The 20,561-nt window shown below is 44.6% G+C and overlaps 1 protein-coding gene across 3 annotated transcripts in view; it reads left to right on the top strand.

Moving 5' to 3' along the window:
- Positions 1–20,173, top strand: part of EGLN1 (egl-9 family hypoxia inducible factor 1) — a 53,134-nt gene extending 32,961 nt beyond the window's left edge. The window contains exons 2-5 of one of the 3 annotated variants that reach the window (XM_010995423.3): positions 10,982–11,101; positions 13,803–13,939; positions 16,660–16,727; positions 17,683–20,173. In XM_010995423.3, the coding sequence (XP_010993725.3) occupies positions 10,982–11,101; positions 13,803–13,939; positions 16,660–16,727; positions 17,683–17,747 (390 nt within the window). In that variant the 3' untranslated portion in view covers positions 17,748–20,173. The other 2 variants (XM_064487868.1, XM_064487869.1) reach the window with 2 other exon arrangements.
- Positions 20,174–20,561: the final 388 nt, after the last annotated feature.

Here is a 20,561-nt window from a genome sequence, read left to right as displayed (position 1 = left end):
TACAGGTAGCCTGACTGCTGTCCGCAAAGTCATCATTTTGCTCCTGTCACTCAAAATTCGGCCCTTTGCTGATCGGGATCCTATGGATTGCTTGTTGAGAATTGAGATCCCAGGCCGTATCCCGTACCTACTAAATCATGATTTCAAGTAGAGGGGTTGGGAGTCATATTTTAGGTGATTCTTACTGAACACATTTGGCTTCACCTGATTGTACAACAGACTCCTGAGCAAGTCCAGGAGAGCCTTTCCGACCGCCCGCCTGTCTTCCTGCCTCACCCCCCTGCTGGTCCACACTGCAGCTTCCCGGAGGCCTGCCGCTTGCAGTTCTCTCAGGGAGCCACATTTCTTCTTGCTTTTTCCAAACATTCTGTTCCATCTACTCAGAATCCCCTGCTCTGGAAAACTTCTGTTTTAATCCTTCGAGATTCTGCTCATTTGTCACTTTCTCCGTAAGGTCCTTTCTGGTAGCCTGTTCCCATGAGAGCATTAGCCATCTTTGCTGTGTGGGTACCTTGTATGAGAAGACTCTGTTGTGTGTATTACACTGTCCTGGATGCCTGTGTGTGGCTCTCTGTCTGTTGTGACCCACCTGAGCCAATTCAGTTGTGTGGGTGTCCGGTTCTTTTTGAGAGGTACTGCTCACATTTGCAGCTACAGATAAGTGAGTGCTGTAGATCTAGCCCCCCATGCCTGCCTTCCAGATGGCATGCTGCAATGAAAGCAGCACTCAGACTGCGTTCTGCCACACACACAGAAATTTATTAGCAAGCAAGCACAAAAATAGTCTCAGAGACTTTTCTAAGCTGGATGAAGTCCCTACTCTCCCTGTAGAAACTCTGTCACAAGTACCATTTATGAAAGGTTTATTTCAGGCAGAGGTGCTAATCTGGTTTTAGAATTCTTTTTAACCTAGGTGGGATCAGACAACAGAAGTCCCTTATAGGGAACCAGTTGTGGAGCCAGCAGGAATCTTAAGGCCTAGGGTACAGTCCCAAATATTATAGGCCACTGGGGTCACCAGACTCCCATGTACATGCTCAGTCAGAGCAGTGGTCCCTGTGTGAGGTCTTGCCAAACCACACAGCTTGCACACCACTCTTCTAGTACTAAGGTCATTTCTAGTATCTGTTATGCTGATTACCAAACTCTCTGGATTTGAAGAAAGATAAGGATCCTGGACTTAATCTCACTGGAGATGTTTTTGATTAGCAGCTTTCAACATTAACCAATGACTGTCTGAATCCGGTAGTGGGTTTGCAAATGTTAACCGATCCAGGATGCCTATCAGGAACCTCTAATCCATGCCGTCCAGTCCGTTAAAGCAAGTAAACACTCTCTATGATGCAAAAATGTACATAGTTTAAATCACATCTCTCTTCCAGACTCTGGAACTGAAGCAGGTGTTGAACTCCCATCTCTGGGCCCCCAGGCCGGGTGCAGCGCCCGCTCAGTGGGCCTCAGGGTGCTGAAGTAAATGTTTGTCATGTGAAGCAGCTGGGGGTTTTGTTCGTTTCTTCTGGTTTTTGTTTTGTTTTTTTTTTGTTTTTTTTTTTAATTTTATTATGAAATTGCAGAGTCTGCCAGGGAGTTACATTCAAAGTGAAACAAGTTTGCCATGGCTGTCTGAGACTGTCTTCCAGTGCATGTCCTTGCCTGGGCTGGAATGAAATCGTGTTGCTTCCTGGGTGAGACCACGCTGAGGCCTGCCCGGGGTCTCAGCCTCCTTGCGGAGGGAGGGGGCTCTGTCCTGCTCCTCTTTGGGGTGTTGGGGGTGAGTGGTGCAAATACAGAACCCGAGGAGGAGTTGTGCAGAGCGGGGCATTTGTAGCCCCGCCCAGCAAATCACAGGTCTGCTCTGACCGCCGCGTGAGGCCCCTCAAGTACAGACCGCTTCCCCAGGCCCAGTCCTGTTTGTAAAGCAGAGCTTCGTCAGCGCCTCGCTGACAGGGACGTGGAGAGCAGTGAGGCAGCGTCCTGTCTGTCTAGATGACACCGCCTAGAGGGACATTGCCTTTAAGCAAGTTGAGTTTTAAATGTATGGTGAAGTTTTCTTCTCTTGGGCTGCAATTAGGGCCCAATAAGGAAAGTCGTGTGTCTGGTGTTAAACAGGCCATCATTCTTGGGCCATTTGAGGAGTAATTTGGAACAGTGTGATTTATTATCTTTCTTCTCTTTCCTGGATTTTTCAACATTCCTGTGAATATGGGCAGAAGAGTCTCTTGGACTTTTCAAAACTTTGATTTATATTAATAATTAGTATGCTCATACTCTGCCTTCCTACACAAATAATGACTACCTTGTATTAAAAAGTTCTCTAGGCGCATGGTAAAAATGTTGAAATTAATGGACGTGTCATGTGATGCAAGAGTAACAGCTGAAGAGCTATTAAAAATCAGAGGAAAGATGAGCAGCCCAGTAGGAAAGTGGATAAAGGATGCGAGTAATCAGTTGACAAGAGAAGAATGAAATGGCTGGTAAAAATACAAAAAATGTTACTCTCAGAAACTGGGATGTCATTAAAACATTAATGATGTAAGTTTTTACCTATCTTAAAAAGATTAAATAGCCAGGGTGGGCAAATGGAAGACGTGTGTCCCTGTGCAAAGCTGGTGGGAGTACAGAGGACTCTGGAGGACGTTTTGGCAATAAAACATTTTTCAAGCCTATTTATAATTTTGCTTCTAGAAACTTGATTTCAGGGAGGTGTTGAGGATGTATACCATGACAGAGCTCCAGAACTGTCACTTATCACAATATTGTTTACAATAGCAAAAAGGCCTTAACAACATTTTAAGGAAACAACCTGCATAGCCTCATATGTCCTGATGTGTGGTGTGTTTATCATTGACAGTTAGTCAAAAAAATTAGTAAAAAAAAAAAATAAGAAGTGAGTCAGTAGTCATTTACAGTCGGTCAACTTTTGACCAGGTATTTAACCGTTTTCTCGTGATCAGGAAAGTAGCAAAGCTTAATGAGTTCTTAACTCTCAACAGCGTCTTCCCTGGGAGTCTGGCCTGTGTTCTCTTCTGTCCTCCCTCCACTCCTCTGTGGCACTCTCTTCTCTGGCAGCCACGTGACTCAGCTATCCCCTGTGAAGATGCCTCCTAATCTGCTCTGCAGCCAAGACCTCTTTTTGGAGTTCCAGACTCTCATTTCCAACTGTCTTTTTGACACCTCCACCTGGATGGCCTCCCAGCATGGCAGACTCAGTATGTCCAGAACTGAACTCGTCTCTCCCAAACCCATGTTCCCTACTTCCATTAGTGTTCCCTTAATCTCAGCCCCTCTTAACAAACCCTCTTAAACCATCTCTGATTCTCCTCTATCCCTTGCCCTTCTGTGAAGGCACTTACAAGTCCTTTCACGTCTCTCACGTTCATCACCCCTCCCCATCCCATGTAGCCGCTCCCTCTCCCCCCACTTTTCTCAGAGCTCTTTCTCTGTGTCAGGCTATCGTTTCTTTTCTTGGTCTTTGCACTTGTGTTCTGACTGGTCTTCTCAGTGTCGCTTCTTTTTTTTTCCCTGCCCCCTTTCCCAGATCAGTCCTACATTCTACTTGTGTTTGTGAAGCATAGTTCTGATCAAGTTCTGATCAAGATCCTCTGCCCAAAAATGGTGGCTTCCCTCTACCTATAGAACAAGGGTCTGCTCTTTATGAAGGCCTTGAAGTTTGTCCACAGTCTGGCCCCTCTTACCTTTTCAGTTTTCTTCCCCCTTCATGTGAGCTCTGTGCTTTATTTAGCAAATCTGAATAACCCTCGTCACCACGTATGTTCTGTGTTTTCTCATGTTTAAAACTTCCCTTATATCATTCACTACATGTAAAATGTCGCCTTTTCCAAGTTACGTATTTCTTTTTTTTACTTGTATTTATTTATTGGTGTGTTGGGGGAGGTATTTAGGTTTATTTATTTATTTTTAGAGGAGGTGCTGGGGATTGAACCCAGGACCTCATGCATGCGAACCATGCGCTCTACCCCTTGAGCTATACCTTCCCCCTACGTATTTCTTTTAAGCTGAGCTTAGCTACTACTTCTTCCATAAAGTTTGCCCTGATCTGTCGTAATACTGTCTCAGTACCTCCTTGAACATTCTCTTTCTACTTGGAATTAGCTGAATACGTTTTGTCCAGCACTGGTCTTCTGAATGGGCCTTGTTGCCCTGTGTGGGCTAGATAGAGGCTTATCTAGAGAGAAACTGCCCTCGCTCTGATGGCTGTTGGCCTTTCTTTCTGTGCTTGTTTCATTTTTGCCATGGTATGGATTTGAAAAATTTACCTCCCGAAACATAAGGTCTGAGTTTATTTATGGTGACATATATTATTTATACCATAAGTTTGGCAAATAAGTCAAGGGATGTGAAATTTTAAATGCACATAGATTATCCTTCCCCATTTTCCTGTTTAATATTTAGCTCATTAATGCAGTGAACAAAATTCATAACTTTTTGTAAATTTTTAAATTGTATCTTTTAGGAAATGAGACTACCTAAGCAGGTGTAATTGAAATCTGCTATTTAAAAAATTAAGTTATTCTTATAATAAATACCAACTTGCTCTTAGTCTGGTTCTTTTTAAAAAAATTTTTTTCTTTTTATTGAAGTATAGTCAGTTGCAATGTGTCAATTTCTGGTGTACAGCCCAGTGTCCCAGTCATGCATATACATACATACATACTCGTTTTCATATTTTTTCATTAAAGGTTATTACCAGATACTGACTTTAGTTCCCTGTGTAGTGTAGTTCTTTTGATGACTGATACTCCCACATATTTGAGCTAGATTTATGTAAATCCCAGAGGCAGTGGTCGTGGTGAGGGCATGTGCTTTGGGAGAGGCTGCAGGACACTGCACCTGGGAGAAGTGAGCTTTATGCGCATATCTGGGGGGCTCTAGCAATGGGGAGTCGCTCAGAAGCCCATGAGCAGCTTCACCTGAACTCCAGTTCAGACTAGACACAAGCCTTGTGCCAGGAACTGAGGAGGAAGGCAGATGGAGGTGATTTTCCTCCTAGACTGCCTCAGTCATACCCCATCTCTGCTGCTTAGTCTCTGTGACCTTTGGCAAGTTTTTAATTCTCTTTAAAGTTCAGTTTCCTAATCTCTAAAATGGAAGAGGGTTTTTTCTTAATGGAGGTACTGGAGATTGAACGCAGGACCTCGCACATGCTGAGCACACGCTCTACCACTGAGCTACCCCCCGACCCCAAAAGGGAGAGGTTCATTGTACCTACCTTATAAATTTGTTGTGAAGACTAAATGGGGTAACCGTTACCTGGCTTTGCGGTAAATGCTTACTAGATGTTAACTGGCAGTATCTACAAAGGGCAGAGTGCTGTGGGCCCTGAGGTACTATATTTTAATGGACTACATTTTCAGATAAGTAAAGCTTTTCCTCTCATTTAGGGTAAAAATAGTTCTTTGGTCGCCCATAAAATTTTAGTTCTCTTAGCCTTGAATCAGTGTTTTGAAATAATTCAGTTCAAAAAGGAAAAATAAGAAAAAAAAAGTTTCCTGGTTCAACTTCAGATTGAATACAAGCCTTCCAACGCCAGAAATAAATGTCTTCAGATTCCAAAGAGGGATCACAAACCTCTTCCTTCCTTTCATTCTCAGCGTGAAAAACAAATTTATGGTGTTCCTTATCTTAAGAACATCCTCAATCACGTATATTTTCGTATCAAAAAGGAAAAAATAGTATTTAATTGTCCTGCTCGTGGTTAAAGAGGCTCTTCCCAGTGGGAACCTGAAGTATTTGACGTTGGCATCTCCAGGAGATGGCACATCAGGAACCTACTTCACAGTTGCATCAGTAGGCCGTGGCACCATTTCGTTCTCAGGCGGGGGTCCAGACCCTTCCTCTGTCCCCCAGCCCAGCCCTTACAGCAATGTGTAGCCATGTCTGCGCCTCCTCGGGGAGGACAGGAGGGCAGCTGGGAGTGTCACTCAGTCCCTACAGATCTCTAGAGATAGAGATATTTTAGCTTTTCTTGATAGACTTCAGTGCCTTTCTGTAAATCTCTTGGACCAGTTTTATCCTTTATAGATGTGTCTCAGTCCATTTGGGCTGCTTTATAAACAGCAGACATGTGTTGCTCACAGTCCTGGAGGCCTGGAAAGTCCCAAGATCAAGGCAGCCATGCTGGCTACCATCCGGTGAGGGCCCCTTTCCTGGTTCATAGCCAGCGCCTTCTGGCTGCATCCTTCCATGGTGCCAGGGGCAGGGATCCCTCCAGAGCCTCTTAGAAAAGCACTAACCCCATTTGTGAGGGCTCCCCCGTCTTGACCTCAGCACTTCCTAAAGCCCTACCTCCTAGTACCATCATCTTTGGGGGTCAGGATGTCAACAAATGAATTTAGGGGGAGCACAAATACTCAGACCGTGGTAGTTTGCTTTATCTTACAACGATCTTTCCTGTAAGTCCTAGAATGGGGAAGTTGACTCCTTGAACGCTCTGGTTGGGGCTGTCCCCACCCAAGGGTCACAGCGGCTCACTCTTGCTTACCTTTCATGTCCTTCTTACTCTGCTGAATTTCCAAAATCTTGTCCTGTTTCTACCAAGTCAACTTCACCTACTTAAGTACTTAGGCGACAGAGCACTGTCACTTAACTGATCCCTGTATTTGTCAGGCTCATACTGTTTGCTTTTTATCAGCCTTTCCAGATCACGTCTGTCCTTTAAATATAAGCTGAGGTCGTGTGTGGCTCAGAGCCTTGTCCACATGACTTGGTCCCACATGAATAGTTCCGTTTCTCAGGATTCTTTTTCTGCTTATGGTTTGTACTGCTCAGTTTATCAGTTGATTTGTGTGTGCCTGGTTTTTCCTTTCTTTTCAGTTGAGTTCTTTTAGGCAGATACTAGACTGGCCCTTTTTGTAGTGTGATGTGGAAGATATTCCGTAAGTATTTTTGATCCTGATACTGACTCCTAGACTAATAGGTGCTCAAGCAGGAAAAACCAGGTGTAGAATGAGTTGTTATTAGTTACTTTACCAAGAAATTAAGAGAAAATAAACTGAATTTATTAAAGGTATTGTGAATGAGTCTTACATTGATTAAAAACAAACAAACAAAACAAGAACAGCAACCTCAGAGTCTCTGTTACACAAGTATTTATAAAATATACCAGGAAAACAAAATTAACTAATTAAGACATAAAGCATGAATACTATTTCACAACTGGGAAAGCTTTGTTACATTTAAGGGACTTTAAATTTTGATAATCCAGCTGAGAGCGAAGGATAAGTTTGTTTAAATACGAGTACTCATTTTAAACATAATAGCTGCCAGATTTCATGAGACTTAATGGAAACACGTGTTTATGTGTTCTGAAGTCCAGACGGGGCCTAGTTTCGGGACGTGCGTGAACTGCAGCATGCAGTTTCCCTGCGTCGTTATGAGGCCACACAGTTGTTTGAGTGAATTTATACCCCTTCCAAATCTTAACAGGTTTCCTACAAAATTTGTCCTTCAGCAAAGCTTCCAGGAGTTTGGCTCTTTCTGATCTCAGATTTTCCATGATGATCTGCTTTTTCTGGGTGTGCTTGGGTTCTGCCTTCTTCCCTGGGAGTCTCCAGTTTCGGGAGCGGAGGGGCTGGTCTGTGTTCTGGGACTCTTACCCCAGTCAGAGCGGGATCGCCTGACTTCCTTCCCGTTTATGAAGCGCTTTTGTGTTATAATCACGGGCACTTAGCTCTGACTACTGGTAGCCTTTCTCGTTTGCTGGGTCGCACTGATGTTTTTCATTTCACCCTGTTTACACTTGTCATAGTGCAGTGCTGCCTTTCCGAGAGCTGGTGTTGACAGGCTGAGCTGGCAGATTAAATGTGGGCCACCCTGAGCCCTGATCCCCTCTCCCCTTCCTTCCTTTCTCTTCATTCAGCAGAGTCCTTGTCACCAGGGCAGAGCTAATGGGACCCAGGGAACACCAGACAAAGCTGAAGTGGCCGTGGCCGCCTCAGGTCACACGTTTAGATGGAGGTGTTTGAGCCGTATCAGAGATTCTAAATTTTAATACAACTGTTTAAAACTTTTACTGCATCTTTGATTTTTTCAGAAAGTCTCGCTTGGAACTTAAATAAAGAAAACATAAATTCTGGCCCTGGTTGAAGGCTGGCTCTCGCTGCACCCCCCCCCCCCCCCCCGAGGTACCTCCGTGTAGCCCTGGGCTCTAAGGAAAGCAATTCAGAGTGACTGACTGTGACATGTCCCGTGTTGAGGCCCAGTCCTGCTGGCTTCAGTTTTGTTCTGTTCTGAGGTGTCTGGCTGATCATGACCATTGCTGAGCAGCTCCTTTCCTTCTCTCCGCATGTTGTTAAAACCAGCCTTTCACCTACTAGTTTTATTTTAGTAAACGGTTAATCCCATTCATGCGGTTATGCTGAAGACCTCCGCGTGGCCTTGGTTCTTCTTCCTCTGCACTTCCAGCTCCTTGGCAGATCATGCTGGTTTTCTGCCCTCAAAATACATCCACTTTGCCATCCCAGTCAGCCTCTTTTTGTGTTTCTCCTAGAAACTGCAGAAGCCAACAAGCAGTCTTCTTTTTTCACTCTCCACCCCGACCCCTCAGCATCTTACGGTGATTAATTACATGGATTCCGAAACTAGACTGCCTGCATTCGTGCCTGGTTCCGCTGTCATGTGACATGGAGGACGCTGATCAACCTTTCTGGCCTCAGTGTCCTTAATGGTTAAATGAAGATGAGGACGATGATTCTGTTTACCTCGTACGGTTGTATCAGATAAGTTACTGCACGTAAATTCCTTAGAATAGTGCTCGGCAAATGGTAAACATCCAAGAAGCGTTGGGTAGTGGGTGGTATGGAGGTTACTGCAGTTGGTATTTTTTATTCACACGATAAAACTGACCTTCTTCGAACATCACTCAGATGTGTTCTCCACTGATTTCCTGTCGCTTTCACGGCCACATCCAGGGTCCTTACTGCGGCTGGCAGGGCCCTCTGGACCACTCTGCCCTTTCCGCTCCCCTCCAGCTGCCCGCCCTTTCTCCCTCCTCGCAGCCCCTCTCCAAGATGTGCTCCCCCGCGTGCATCTGCACGACCCGCCGCTGCCTTCATTTAGTAAGTCTGCTCAGACGTCAGCTCTTCCCTGACCTCTGTTCAGGTATCATCCTGTCACTTTCTCTGTCCTTCAACTTAATTGTTTTTCATAGTTGATGAAAATAGCGACTGAAACTTGATGCTGTATGCCAGAAATTGACACATGGTAAACTGACTATACTTCAGTTAAAAAAAAAGTATCACATTCTAACATCACATTATATATCTATTGTGCTGGGCTCCAGAATAAATGAAAGCAGCAGGCTTTGTCTCTTTTGTTCATCATTTTAGCCCCAGGGCCTTTTATACAGAAAGTAGGTGCTTAAGAGCTATTTGGAGGATGGGATGGGATGGGATGGGATGGGATGGGATGGAGAAGACAAACAAAGAAAGATTTTCCCCTTCATCCTTACAGGAGAAACGCTGAGACTACCAGGTAGTTTGGAGAGAGGTCTGAATGAAATTTTTTGAGATGAGATCACTTTAGGGAAGAGTTCAGATTGGTTTTTATTTTCTCCATTCTTTTTCGTGGATAAGAAGTGATCATGTAATTCACTGTGATTGTCTCAGTTAATCATAAATGAATTAATTGCCCTGTTAAATTGTTAAGTGCCTTTTCATAGTTACTGTTCAAGGTCTGCTGCACACACCTTTCCTTAGCAGCTAATGACAAGGAAACTCTTTAGGTTTATCTTTTATTGGGCACTATTAAATCCACTAAATCCATGTCATTCTCCGTGTTATTACCAACTTCAAGTCCCAAGAGGAGGAATTTAATGTCTGTAAGCAGGAAAAAGAGAGACATATGTAATCTTCATCAAAAATTCTGTTTTTGATAAAGAGCGGTAGGTCCGGGGTATTTATGAAAATGTTATTTTTTTTTTCAAGCATTCAGGTTTAAAATGCTTCCTAGTTTCTCAGAGATGGAACAGAATTACTTATTCACTAATCAGTTGAATATGAATTTTTAAAATTAGCATTTGCCATTTATCTCAAGTAATGATTTAATTTAGTTTGTTAACTTTGTACTAATTCATCAATGTTAGTTCATTAAGTCTAATACATGGAGAAATTGGAGAAACAAAGGATTTCAAGAAGGTCTGATAACCTTGAGCATCTTTGCTTTTGTTTCCTTCATAATTGCTGAGGTTTTTTAGAAAAATCATTCTTACTAATTTCAGTTATAAATTATAATGGACTACATTTCTGGGACATGTAAGTTACTTGGTGCTTTTTGTTTTGGGTCTTACACCTTCATGCTTTAGCACCCAGCAGTCTTCTGAACTATATCTTGTTACATAATCTCAGTGGAAAAATAACTTTCTCTCTGACTTGAAGAGGGGTTTGTCACATACTAATGTATCATTTAGCCTTTTTTTTTTTTAAATCACTGACATTAAGTGAGTTAATATTTGGAGTTGACCTTTTAAATTACGACTATCCAAATTGGTACCACTCAGAGATGGTGTCGGAGTGGGTGTGCGACTGTCCACGTCAGTGCAGGTGTTGTGTGGTGAGCTCAGGGCGGGTGGGCGTCTCCCGTGGAGCAGGATAAAACCCACCTGATCTTGCTTATCAATATGAATAAAGATCACAAAGAGGGTCCCGCAGGTTTTCTGACCTTCGGGCTTTCAGGCAGGGGCACCGGCTTGTGACGGCCGCGTGTTCACAGCAGTGCTGCTCGGGTGCTTTGATGTTGGCTTTTCCCATCACTGTGTTGGGGGAGTCACCAGCCTGCCCTGTGTTCTTTATAAATGTCAACATGGAAGATCTTTACCTCTTGTAATCTACAAAACACGATTTTTATTAGAAGAATTCAAGCGTACATCAGGGTAGCCAAAAATCTGAGATCTTTGTCCTAAGCTGATTTCCCTTTTTTATTCATACAGGAACTTTAAAAATCCTTCTTCTTCTTCTTTCTACAGGCTATGGTTGCTTGTTATCCAGGCAATGGAACGGGTTATGTACGTCATGTCGATAATCCAAATGGAGACGGAAGATGTGTGACGTGTATATATTATCTTAATAAAGACTGGGATGCCAAGGTACGCAGCAGAGCGGAGCAGCTTTTTTTTTTTTTTTTCTCACAGTGGTTTTTGTTCTCACTGGTACTAAGATTCCTACTCCTCATAGGTGGGCCTGTCTTTAACACATGTAACAGTTACAGCTGTCTCCTTGGCTGTGTTTCAGTTTCAGGAGTGGATCTTTGTGAGGGGAGCAGATACTAACACATCTCAAACAGTGGGTTCCCTTATTTTCAGATTAGGGAAGCATTCACCCCAAATTTAACTTTTACCAAGTGTCTTTTATTAAACTATATTCCTTTTAATAGCTTTCATTAAAACACTTCTGAGAATGTTTATCATGGCTTTTGAAGGAGATTATGTCTGAATGATTGCTAAGAATTATTTGCTGCTTACGCCTGCGTTTTACTGTTTATGCTGTTGAGCAGAGGTTCCGTCTGCCAGGGGGTTGTTGGACTGAATGTCGGAGGCAGAGTTCCTTCTTTCCCTGATGATGGAAAAACTAGAAGTAAATACCGACAAATCCTATAAACCAATTAGAGTATGTAATACATTTACTCTCTCTTATTTTAAATATATATTCCCTTAATATTAGCCCAAGTTTCAATTAAGTTTAAATGACTTAAAACTTGAGAAGTATGTCATGTATTACTGCATTGGAAGTTGTAGAAGCTAATTTTTGGTTGATTTTTTTAAAAAAATCTTTTAAAATTTACTTGATTAAAGCAAAATACTCAAGTAGAAAAGTGCACACAGTGTATATCGTAGTGAATTTTCAGAGTGAACACACTTGTGTAGCCAGGGTGATTTTTTAAAATCAAATAACCTTTAAAACACCTCTGCCCACAACCCACACATACACTCACAGGTGGCGATCGCCAAGTCTTAAACCTGCAGAGACCTAGTCCTGTCCTAAAAGCATATCCTAAAGTGTAGGAGATGCTCTCAGTGCTCCAGTCATTTTTCTATACCATATTGATTTAAAGAACTTCCTCTGTTCTACTTCAGGTTCAAAATGGAGGAAGTTTCACTGCTAAGTAGATTTTGAGGCATTCATGTCGACAAGCATGCCTTTCTGACAATAGCTTTCACAGTGAAGTAAAGAAAGCAATTTGGTAATTCATCCTGAGCTCAACGCACAAAACAGATTGGTGTAACTTTGGTTAAAACTTAAAATACTTAAAATTTTTTCCCCAGATTTTGTGAATGTCTAGAAAGCTAGAAATAATGTTTGTGCAACTCCTAACTTCTGTATTTTGTGGATCTTTTGTTAGGTCCTTTCTAGGCTAATCACCTTTTAATTTTGATATGACCTAGCCAATGTCATTAATAGACAATGTTTTAAAATTAGTACATGAGCAGAAAAAAGTCTTCAGTATTTTTACATGTAGAACTGGGAACTTCCACTGCAAGATTGCACTGAATGTGAGCAGGGCACAGACGTTGCTCTGGGTGCTGGAGACAGCAGCAATAGAAATGTCCCTCATACAGCTTGGGCTCAAGTGGAGGGGACAGATCAGGGGGTTGACAGTGACAGCTGGACGTGTGGGAGCACGTGGGAGGGCCACCGCATTCAGAGGTCAGCAAACGTTTCCCAGAGGAAGATTGGAAGCTTCAACTCTCTCTTTTGAAACGTTTTCAGCCGATCACCTGTGCTGTTCCCAGGGACTCCCGTCAAAGGCAGGAGGGCAGGAGAAAGAAAAGAGGACGTGTTCCCGGTCAGTCTAGAGGTTCTTTAGATGTTTGCCTGAGTGCCGGGGAGTCACTCAGGGCACCGCCGGACCCTGAGGAAGGCGGGCCCGGTACCAGGTCGCCCGCGTTTCCCTCAGGAGGACGAGCCAGCTTCCCTCACTGCGGTCGGGTCGAGGGTCTGCCCGGCCTCCGTGGTGTCTGGGTCGGGTGTCAACACTCCTTTAAATTTCACATCTACCTCTTGAGAAGTTTAGTTTTTCGAGGGTAAAGGGCTTCTCTGGGGCGGGTTTGTCTTCCTTTACTCCTGGCCAGATTATGGTCACCACAAGGTCATCTGTCTGCATCAGCCCTCTCTGCGCCCAGTGCCCAGAGCAGGAAGCACTCAGTGGTGGACTGGGTAGGTGAGTCTGTCTGACCGCAGATGGAGGAGGGCGTGTGCTGGGCTGCGCAGCACCGATCTCTCCTGCACGGAGCCCATTCGTGGAAGCAGGTGGTCGCAGCAGTCACCCGGGTGCCAGGCCCCGTCTGACGATGACCACAGTGGCGGGGATGACTGAGAAGCAGTGACACTTCCTGCTGGTCGATGGAATCCGTAAACAAGAGGCATTAGACTTGTGACCGCTCTTAATATTACCTGTTGAGCTTTAAAACACGATGGACTATCTCTTTGACATACGTAACCATTTGCAGTAATGTTGCCAGGACGACTTGAAATGGATGTATTTTTAAGAGTAGGTTACCAGTGATTAAGACTTTCAGGTGTCATTTTGAAGACTTTTGAATTCAGATAATATTCGTCCATTTCATCAAGTATTTACAAAAATCCCTAAAACGAGAAACACCCTTTTCTTTGCATCAGTGTATGTATTGAAGTCTCCGCTCGCTCGTGCACCTTGTTCACTGAGATACATTTGTGGGTAATGCAGTTAAGAATTCTGCATGACTGAAATGGGCCTCTGTCCCCCTCACCCCAGTTCAGCTGTATAGCATTCTTGGTCACATGTACTTACATATTTGGCTCTTTTCCTAGGTAAGTGGAGGTATACTTCGAATTTTTCCAGAAGGCAAAGCCCAGTTTGCTGACATTGAACCCAAATTCGATAGACTGCTGTTTTTCTGGTCTGACCGTCGCAACCCCCATGAAGTACAGCCAGCATACGCTACAAGGTGGGGTTCTTTTTAAGAAAAAATTGGGAATTCAAAAATTGCACCTCTTGGGGAGTGATGGAAATGTTAGCTACGTGATTGTGGTGGTGGTTTCATGGGTGTAGACATCCATCAAAATTCATCAAATTGTACATCTGAAGTATGTGTAGTTTACTGTACAGGAACCAGACCACAACGAAGGTGTTAAAAAATAAAGTGAAAGAAAAAACTGGCTAAAAGTATAGTAGGCTTGGAGGGGACAGGATAAACTTGGAAGCTTTCTAACGAGTATCTTCCTGTTTTCAGTTACAGTATCATAAGGCTTTGGTCGTTAACTATTTTAATTTGAATAATTTTATAAGGTTTACTCACCGTTAGTGCTGAGTGTTTGTGGCTTTCCTTGCACAGCCGCTCCGTGTCTGGGGGGAAGACACGGAGGCCCAGGCCCTCCCGTCTTTCCAGTTCTGTCTCCTTGTTTTCTATCTCTTAACTGCTGTCCATTCTAGGACCTGGTGAGAGTCTTCACCAGGGGGCTGAGGATTAGACAGAGGAGGGAAAGGGCAGGTGTTTAGAAGATGGCTGGGCAGGCTGGGGAGACAGGGGGGATGGAGGAAAATAAGAGGCAACCAGAGAGTAGAAGTGGAGAGAAAAGAAGAGTAGAAGAAGAAAGAAAAGTAGAGAAAAGGTTGCCGTGTGTGAGGTAGCGTTGGAAAAATCAGCCTTCAGCTCTCACAGTGAGCCTCTGGTAGGCTTATTGTATATTCTTTTCTACATTTTCTACTTTATACTTTTTCTACAAAGTTCAAATATAAACCAGTTATATTTAATGTATTCTTAAAAAATTTTTTTAACCATTTACCATGACCCAAATAAAACGTTAAGACTGTTATAATGGAGGATGTCACAGACCCCATTATAAAAAAAAAATTTATAGGGAAAAGAAAGTGCTGTTTTTTAAGTCCCTGTTTTTCGTTATAGAAGGACTTTGGACATTATGGTGGTGAGTTACTGGCGTGCAGTTGCTTAGAGCTGGCGAGATGCCCTTAGGTTCCCGGAGAGAGGAGCTGGCTCTTGGTAATGTTAGAGGTGGGCCAGCCTGTGATGAGGCCCACATTCTGAAGACTCTGTCGTCACCACCTTCCCCTGTTTTCTTGCTTCCTCGCCCTGAATTCATATAGTGAGTAGCACGCTGAGCAGTGTGTGGCCAGAGGTCAGGGGAAGCTGTGCGTGGCACCTGGGGGGAAAGGGTGGGGGATACCGTCCCAGCACGTGCTGTGCCGTCCCGGGGCCCCACCTGTGCCCCCACTGCTGACCTAGACCCTGCTTCGTACACCTTCCTTTCTATGGGATCTTGAGTATGCTCTGGTGTCGCCCTTCCAGATGAAGAGCCGACAGACATGTTTAGGTAGCAAGTAAATGTCAAATGACTGCGGTGTGCTGCAAGAGTTTGGAGGGAGAGAGTAGGGTTAAATTAGCAGTGGGTCTGCTGTCGCCATGAGGAGAGGGCTCAGCTGGGCCTGGAGTGACCACAAGCACGGAGAACCACGGTGCTGGCGGGGCTGAGGCCGGGCAGGTCCTAGCACGGAGCTGGGTATGGGGAGGGGGCTTGTCCCAGCAGATCCGTGGGGTAGTTACATCTGTGGGGCAGTTACAGCTGTTTTCTAGGCAGGACTCGATCCAGATGTTAGAACTCTGATCACTGAGTAACTCAGTTTGGGGCAAGGGCGGAAGAGGCTTGAAGGTGTTTATCCCTGCACCTTCCCCGTAACCAAGGCCACCTGAGAAAATAGGAGCGGCCGTCTGAGGGTCGCCGCGCTGGAGCTCTGGAAAGCTGAGCGAGCTGCGGGCCTCCGTTTCCCCCGTTGTCCAGACTCTGCCTTCGACCTTTCCCTCGGCTGTGCTGCCGGGTTTAGTTCTGGCCCATTTGCCAGCTCTTCTTTTGATCAGGGTTGTTCTGCCCCCAGCGAGCAGTGGCCAGAGTCTGTAAGATGCTGTCACTCACTGCTCTTCCTGCCAAGGAGCTGATCACCGGAACGGGTGTCACTTCCAGTGGTGTGTGTACATCTTCCACATTATCGGTACCAAAAGGTATACCTGAGTGCTTTGTGGTGTTTGACGAGCCAGAGAGTCTTCATTCATTTGTGGAATGAGATATTCCAAGTGAGTGAAATTTTCAGAAAAATGAAGCAAAACGTAGTATAATTGTTTTGATAAAAATCCAAAAAGAAAAAAAACCCCACTCTTGGCAAAAATTAACTTTCTTGATGGCTCCAGTTTATAGGATTGTAAATATCCAGTGATTTCTTGCTGCTGTAAGTAGGGCGACGCCCCCGGAAGTGCTGAGACGCTCAGCCCTGCCTGTCTCTGCCGGACCCCTGGCCCAAGGCCTCCTGAGTCTCTCTTAGAACTTACGCTGCTGACAGTTTGCCTTTTCCGTCACAGCTACTCTTTTCCCTCCTTATTGTCTGTTTCTGATCTGCTGTGGGCTGAAAACAGGTGATCAAGTAGGTTAAGGAGACATTCAGAGAGTCATAAAGGCGCGCCGGCTCTGGGGCAGGAGTGTGAGCGGGCTGGGTCTCCGCCCTGCTCCCGGCGGGGGCCGCGGGGTAAGTGGGTTACGGGTGCGGCGCTCGTCCGGTCGGCCGTCCTTTTGGCATTACCAGTTTCAGTAGACCTTTGCAACACCATACCCTCTTTTTCCCAGTGTGATCATTCTTACCCTATTCTAAATTTTCTTTTAGGTACGCAATAACTGTTTGGTATTTTGATGCAGATGAGAGAGCGCGAGCTAAAGTAAAATACCTAACAGGTAAACACCGGGGCCAGGGCGCGCTGGCAGGAGGCGGCGCCTGCCCGAGCCAGGAAGGCTCGCTCCTTGTTTTGGTCCAATTCTTATTTCCCTTATTTAAGAGACGACGTCTCCCGAGTCGTCTTCATTGTTATCTTTTAACCAACAGAATTGTCCAAACGTGAGGAAAGTTTGAGGCAAAGGAGTCTGAGAGAATGATTCCAGCCCAGGCTGAGTTGCTGTGCGGTTATCCTTCTCAGTCGCAGACTGCTGAGGTCCTAGGAGCGGCCACCTGGCTCCCCGTCGTTCTCCCGAGGGGAGAGGCGGTGGCTTTTCCTTTCTAGACGCACACGCCCTGTAGAACCCGCCAGGGCTCCCACGTGACACGTGGCCGTGCGCGGGACGCACAGGGGCGGTGGGCGGGAGGGGCTGCCCCCCAGGGCGGTGGCTCTCGGTTTCCTAGCAGATGGGCCACTTACCTTTTTTTTTTAACCCTGCCTTGTTAACGCCACAAATCTGCTCAGTGTTCACATTACTGATTAACTTGCTGTATTTTCAAGAGCCACTGATAATCCCACAGCGACCTTTTAGAAAACTATAAAAATTGGCCATTCGTTCATTTTCTGTGTATTTTTAAAGTCATTTTTTGCAGAAGCCTAGTAGTGTGCTCCCAGTGACACCGAACATACTGCTGTTTAATAGCAATGTGAATGGCTTTCAAACTAAAAAGGAAACAGAATCATCGTCTCTGTGTAGAGAACAGTTTTTCCCTTTGAAGATTTACTAGCTCAGAGCCTGTGCATTCGTCATAAAACGATGCTGAAGGCGGCTTTTAGATAGTTCAAGTGTGATCATTCTCACATGATATGTGTTTGCAGAATTGAAACACTGTGCAGACTGTGGGAACTCAGTGAGAGGCAGTAACAGAGGCTCTCTGGTGCTTAATAAATGAAAGATTTTTTTTTTAACCTTGCAGGTGAAAAAGGTGTGAGGGTTGAGCTCGATAAACCTTCAGATTCACTCAGTAAAGATGTCTTGTAAAGCCTTCGAGCCAGCGATGCCCCACCTCACCTACAGCAGGTGTCGCCGCTGTGAACTCGTGAGCACCAGTAAACGGGATAAAGGAGAACAGCCCACCAGTGGACATTTTCATAAGGAAACAGAAACAACTTTTTTGTATCGCATCAAAATGAAGATTTTGACTGTGTGGGCCTGTACTGCATGACGGCCTCCACACCTGGGACTGCTTATGGGCGGATATAAGTTATCAGCTGACAGTGGTATTTACATCTGGACGCGACATAAGTGCCCTGGGTAGAGTTTTTTCATTCTTATATTTTGCCAGATCTGTCATCTAGCTGAGTTCACGTCATCTCTCCCTTTTTTATATAGTCAAGTTTGAATTTGAAGTAATTTTTGTATGATCAGGTACAATTTATCAAAACTGAATTGAGAAAAAAAATTACAGTATTATTCCCCAAAATAGCATCGATCTATTTTTGTAAACCTCTTCATACTATTAAATTTTGCCCTAAAAGACCTCTTCTAATGATTGTTGCCAGTGACTGATGATTCCTTTAATTTCCTTTTTACTTAAAATAAGAAAAGGAGCACTTTAATCAGCAACTGAAAAATCAGACTGTTTTGTAGCCCGTCCTGCACTAATCTGAACTCTTAGAAATTGCTGCTGCCGTTTTGGACATTGTTAATCATGAAACGTAACAGTAAAACCATCACCATTTACTACCAATAACTTTCAGTTCATGTTTTATAAGGAAAAATGCACAGTAAAAAGGTTTTATCTTTTAAGTTACATTAAAAAACAACAACTAAAGTGGCTGGCACTCAGTGAACTTGAGGTTGTCCTCAGCGTCAAGTTCCCAAGAGAAAGGGCTTGCTTTCGCTTTCAGGCAGATCCTGTAGACTAGACGATCCTGCCCTCGCTCCTGAGCCTCTTCCCTGTGCTTCCCGTCAAGGTGGTCATCCTTTCAGTTGTGCTGTTTCGTTCCCTTCCTCCTCACCCGTCTGACGTGCAGGTCGGAACCCCGTCCCGGAGGTGGGGAGATGGTGCGTGTGTCGCGGCCGGACTGCGTCACCGCACACGTGGCGTCGGGGCCTCCTCGGGCCGCCGCCCCCCACGCGCGATGCTGGTCTCCTTATCAGTCCTGAGAGTTGTATGTTTCCCTTGAAAAAACCAGAAGCGACAAACCGGAAGATTTAATTTTTATGTTTTTAGGAGTCTTCTTTATTACTTTTCAGAGCAAGAGGGACTATTAGAAGAATCCCACCAGGCCTCTAAGACTCCTGTTACTTAACATTTGAACTGGGACGAGTGCCTCCCACGTCCGTCTCCTGGGTTCTTTGGGAAAGCCCGAAGGGTGGTCCCCACAGTTTGCATGAATTAGGGTGTGAGACCTTGCCCACTTCGGCTTTCTGTCTCTGTCCTTGATCTCCTTTGCCAAAATAATGTGAGTGTACAGGAATCTTTCTGTATGTTTCAGTTTATGACAGTTTTAGCATCCGTATAGTTTGTATTCAATTAGAGACCTTTTCTATGGAAAGCTCAGTAATCTTTATTAAAAGATTGCTATTGTTCATGTAAAACATGAAAACCAGTTGTTGGATGAGCTGACAGTGTGGACTTTGGGAGTAAACCATTCAGTGCTGTGATCTCGCCTAGGAGAAACCTGCAGGAGGAAGCTACAGCTGACTTGTTTTCCTTGCCCACGTTCAGTTCTGTTCCACGTCATCTCGTTCCCGGTGGTACCACGTAACGTTTCTACAGTAAGTGCCTCTCCACCCCGGCCGCCCCCGCCCCTCCCCGGGAGCACAGGCTCTTTGCCGTCTGGTCTCGGTGCGGGGCACCCTGTTGGACCACAGCTCAAAAGCTGTTACTTTTAGGTCTAGTAGAAGCTGTGTGGTGTTGATGAGAGGTTTGTTTGATTGTCACAGCACCAGCCTTTTGATCTGGGAGCCCCTGTGTCATTCACACGTGTATCTGCAGTCGTGCGAAGTGTCAGATTCTGCTCTCTGTGGGTTGTGCTTGCCGGACAGGTCTTAACTGTCATATTTTTTGGGAAAAGTTTATATAATTTCTTGGAGGTGGTTGTGAAAGGATCCAGGAATCAGGAGAGCCGTTTCTTTACTGTCCGTTTAAAGTCTGTTTATTTCATGCTAGTGGGACCGTTAACTTGTCACCAAGCAGGACTCTATATAAAGCAAAATTTAAAACTATTTGTGGCCTATATGTGTTTAATCTGGTTGAAGGTAGAGCTTCTAATGCTGTTTTTATTCAACACATTAACCAGCTGTAAAACCCAGACCTTTATCAACAGCAGGCAGAGAAGTTCGGAATTTATATACAGATAGACTATGAAGTCATGTAATTTGAAAAGCGGTGTTTCATTATGAAAGAGCTCTCAAGTTGCTTGTAAAGCTAACCTAATTAAAAAGATGTATAAAATGTTCTTGAAAAATATTATGGTGGTTATTTCCAGCTGTCTTTTTGTTCGTTTCTTAATCCTTTATCATACACTGACTTTCTTAACAGGTGCTTCCATCAGATAATGTGCTTTTCTGTCACGCGCCTCTGGCTGAGTGCATAATGTTTGGAATTACTTTTTATAAATGATAACAAAGGAGAGAGAGAAAATGGTAAATAAACACGGGAGTCAGACAGTTTTCGAAACATCTGGGGGGGGTAGCTGGACCCTGTGGGACCCGCGAGCTTTGAGTCTGGATCCTCGACATTTGGATTCTTTTCGCTTTTACTAGGATTTTAAACACTGCTCCAAACCTCACACTGTTGAGCGTATCTGTTCCGTGTCACCCTCTGCCGCAGAAAGGAAGGGCATT

This window comes from Camelus dromedarius, chromosome 8 (assembly GCF_036321535.1).
Source record: "Camelus dromedarius isolate mCamDro1 chromosome 8, mCamDro1.pat, whole genome shotgun sequence".
Taxonomy (NCBI): domain Eukaryota; kingdom Metazoa; phylum Chordata; class Mammalia; order Artiodactyla; family Camelidae; genus Camelus; species Camelus dromedarius.
The sequence above is the reverse complement of the archived record's forward strand: the minus strand, read 5'-3'. Positions and strand labels throughout refer to the sequence as shown.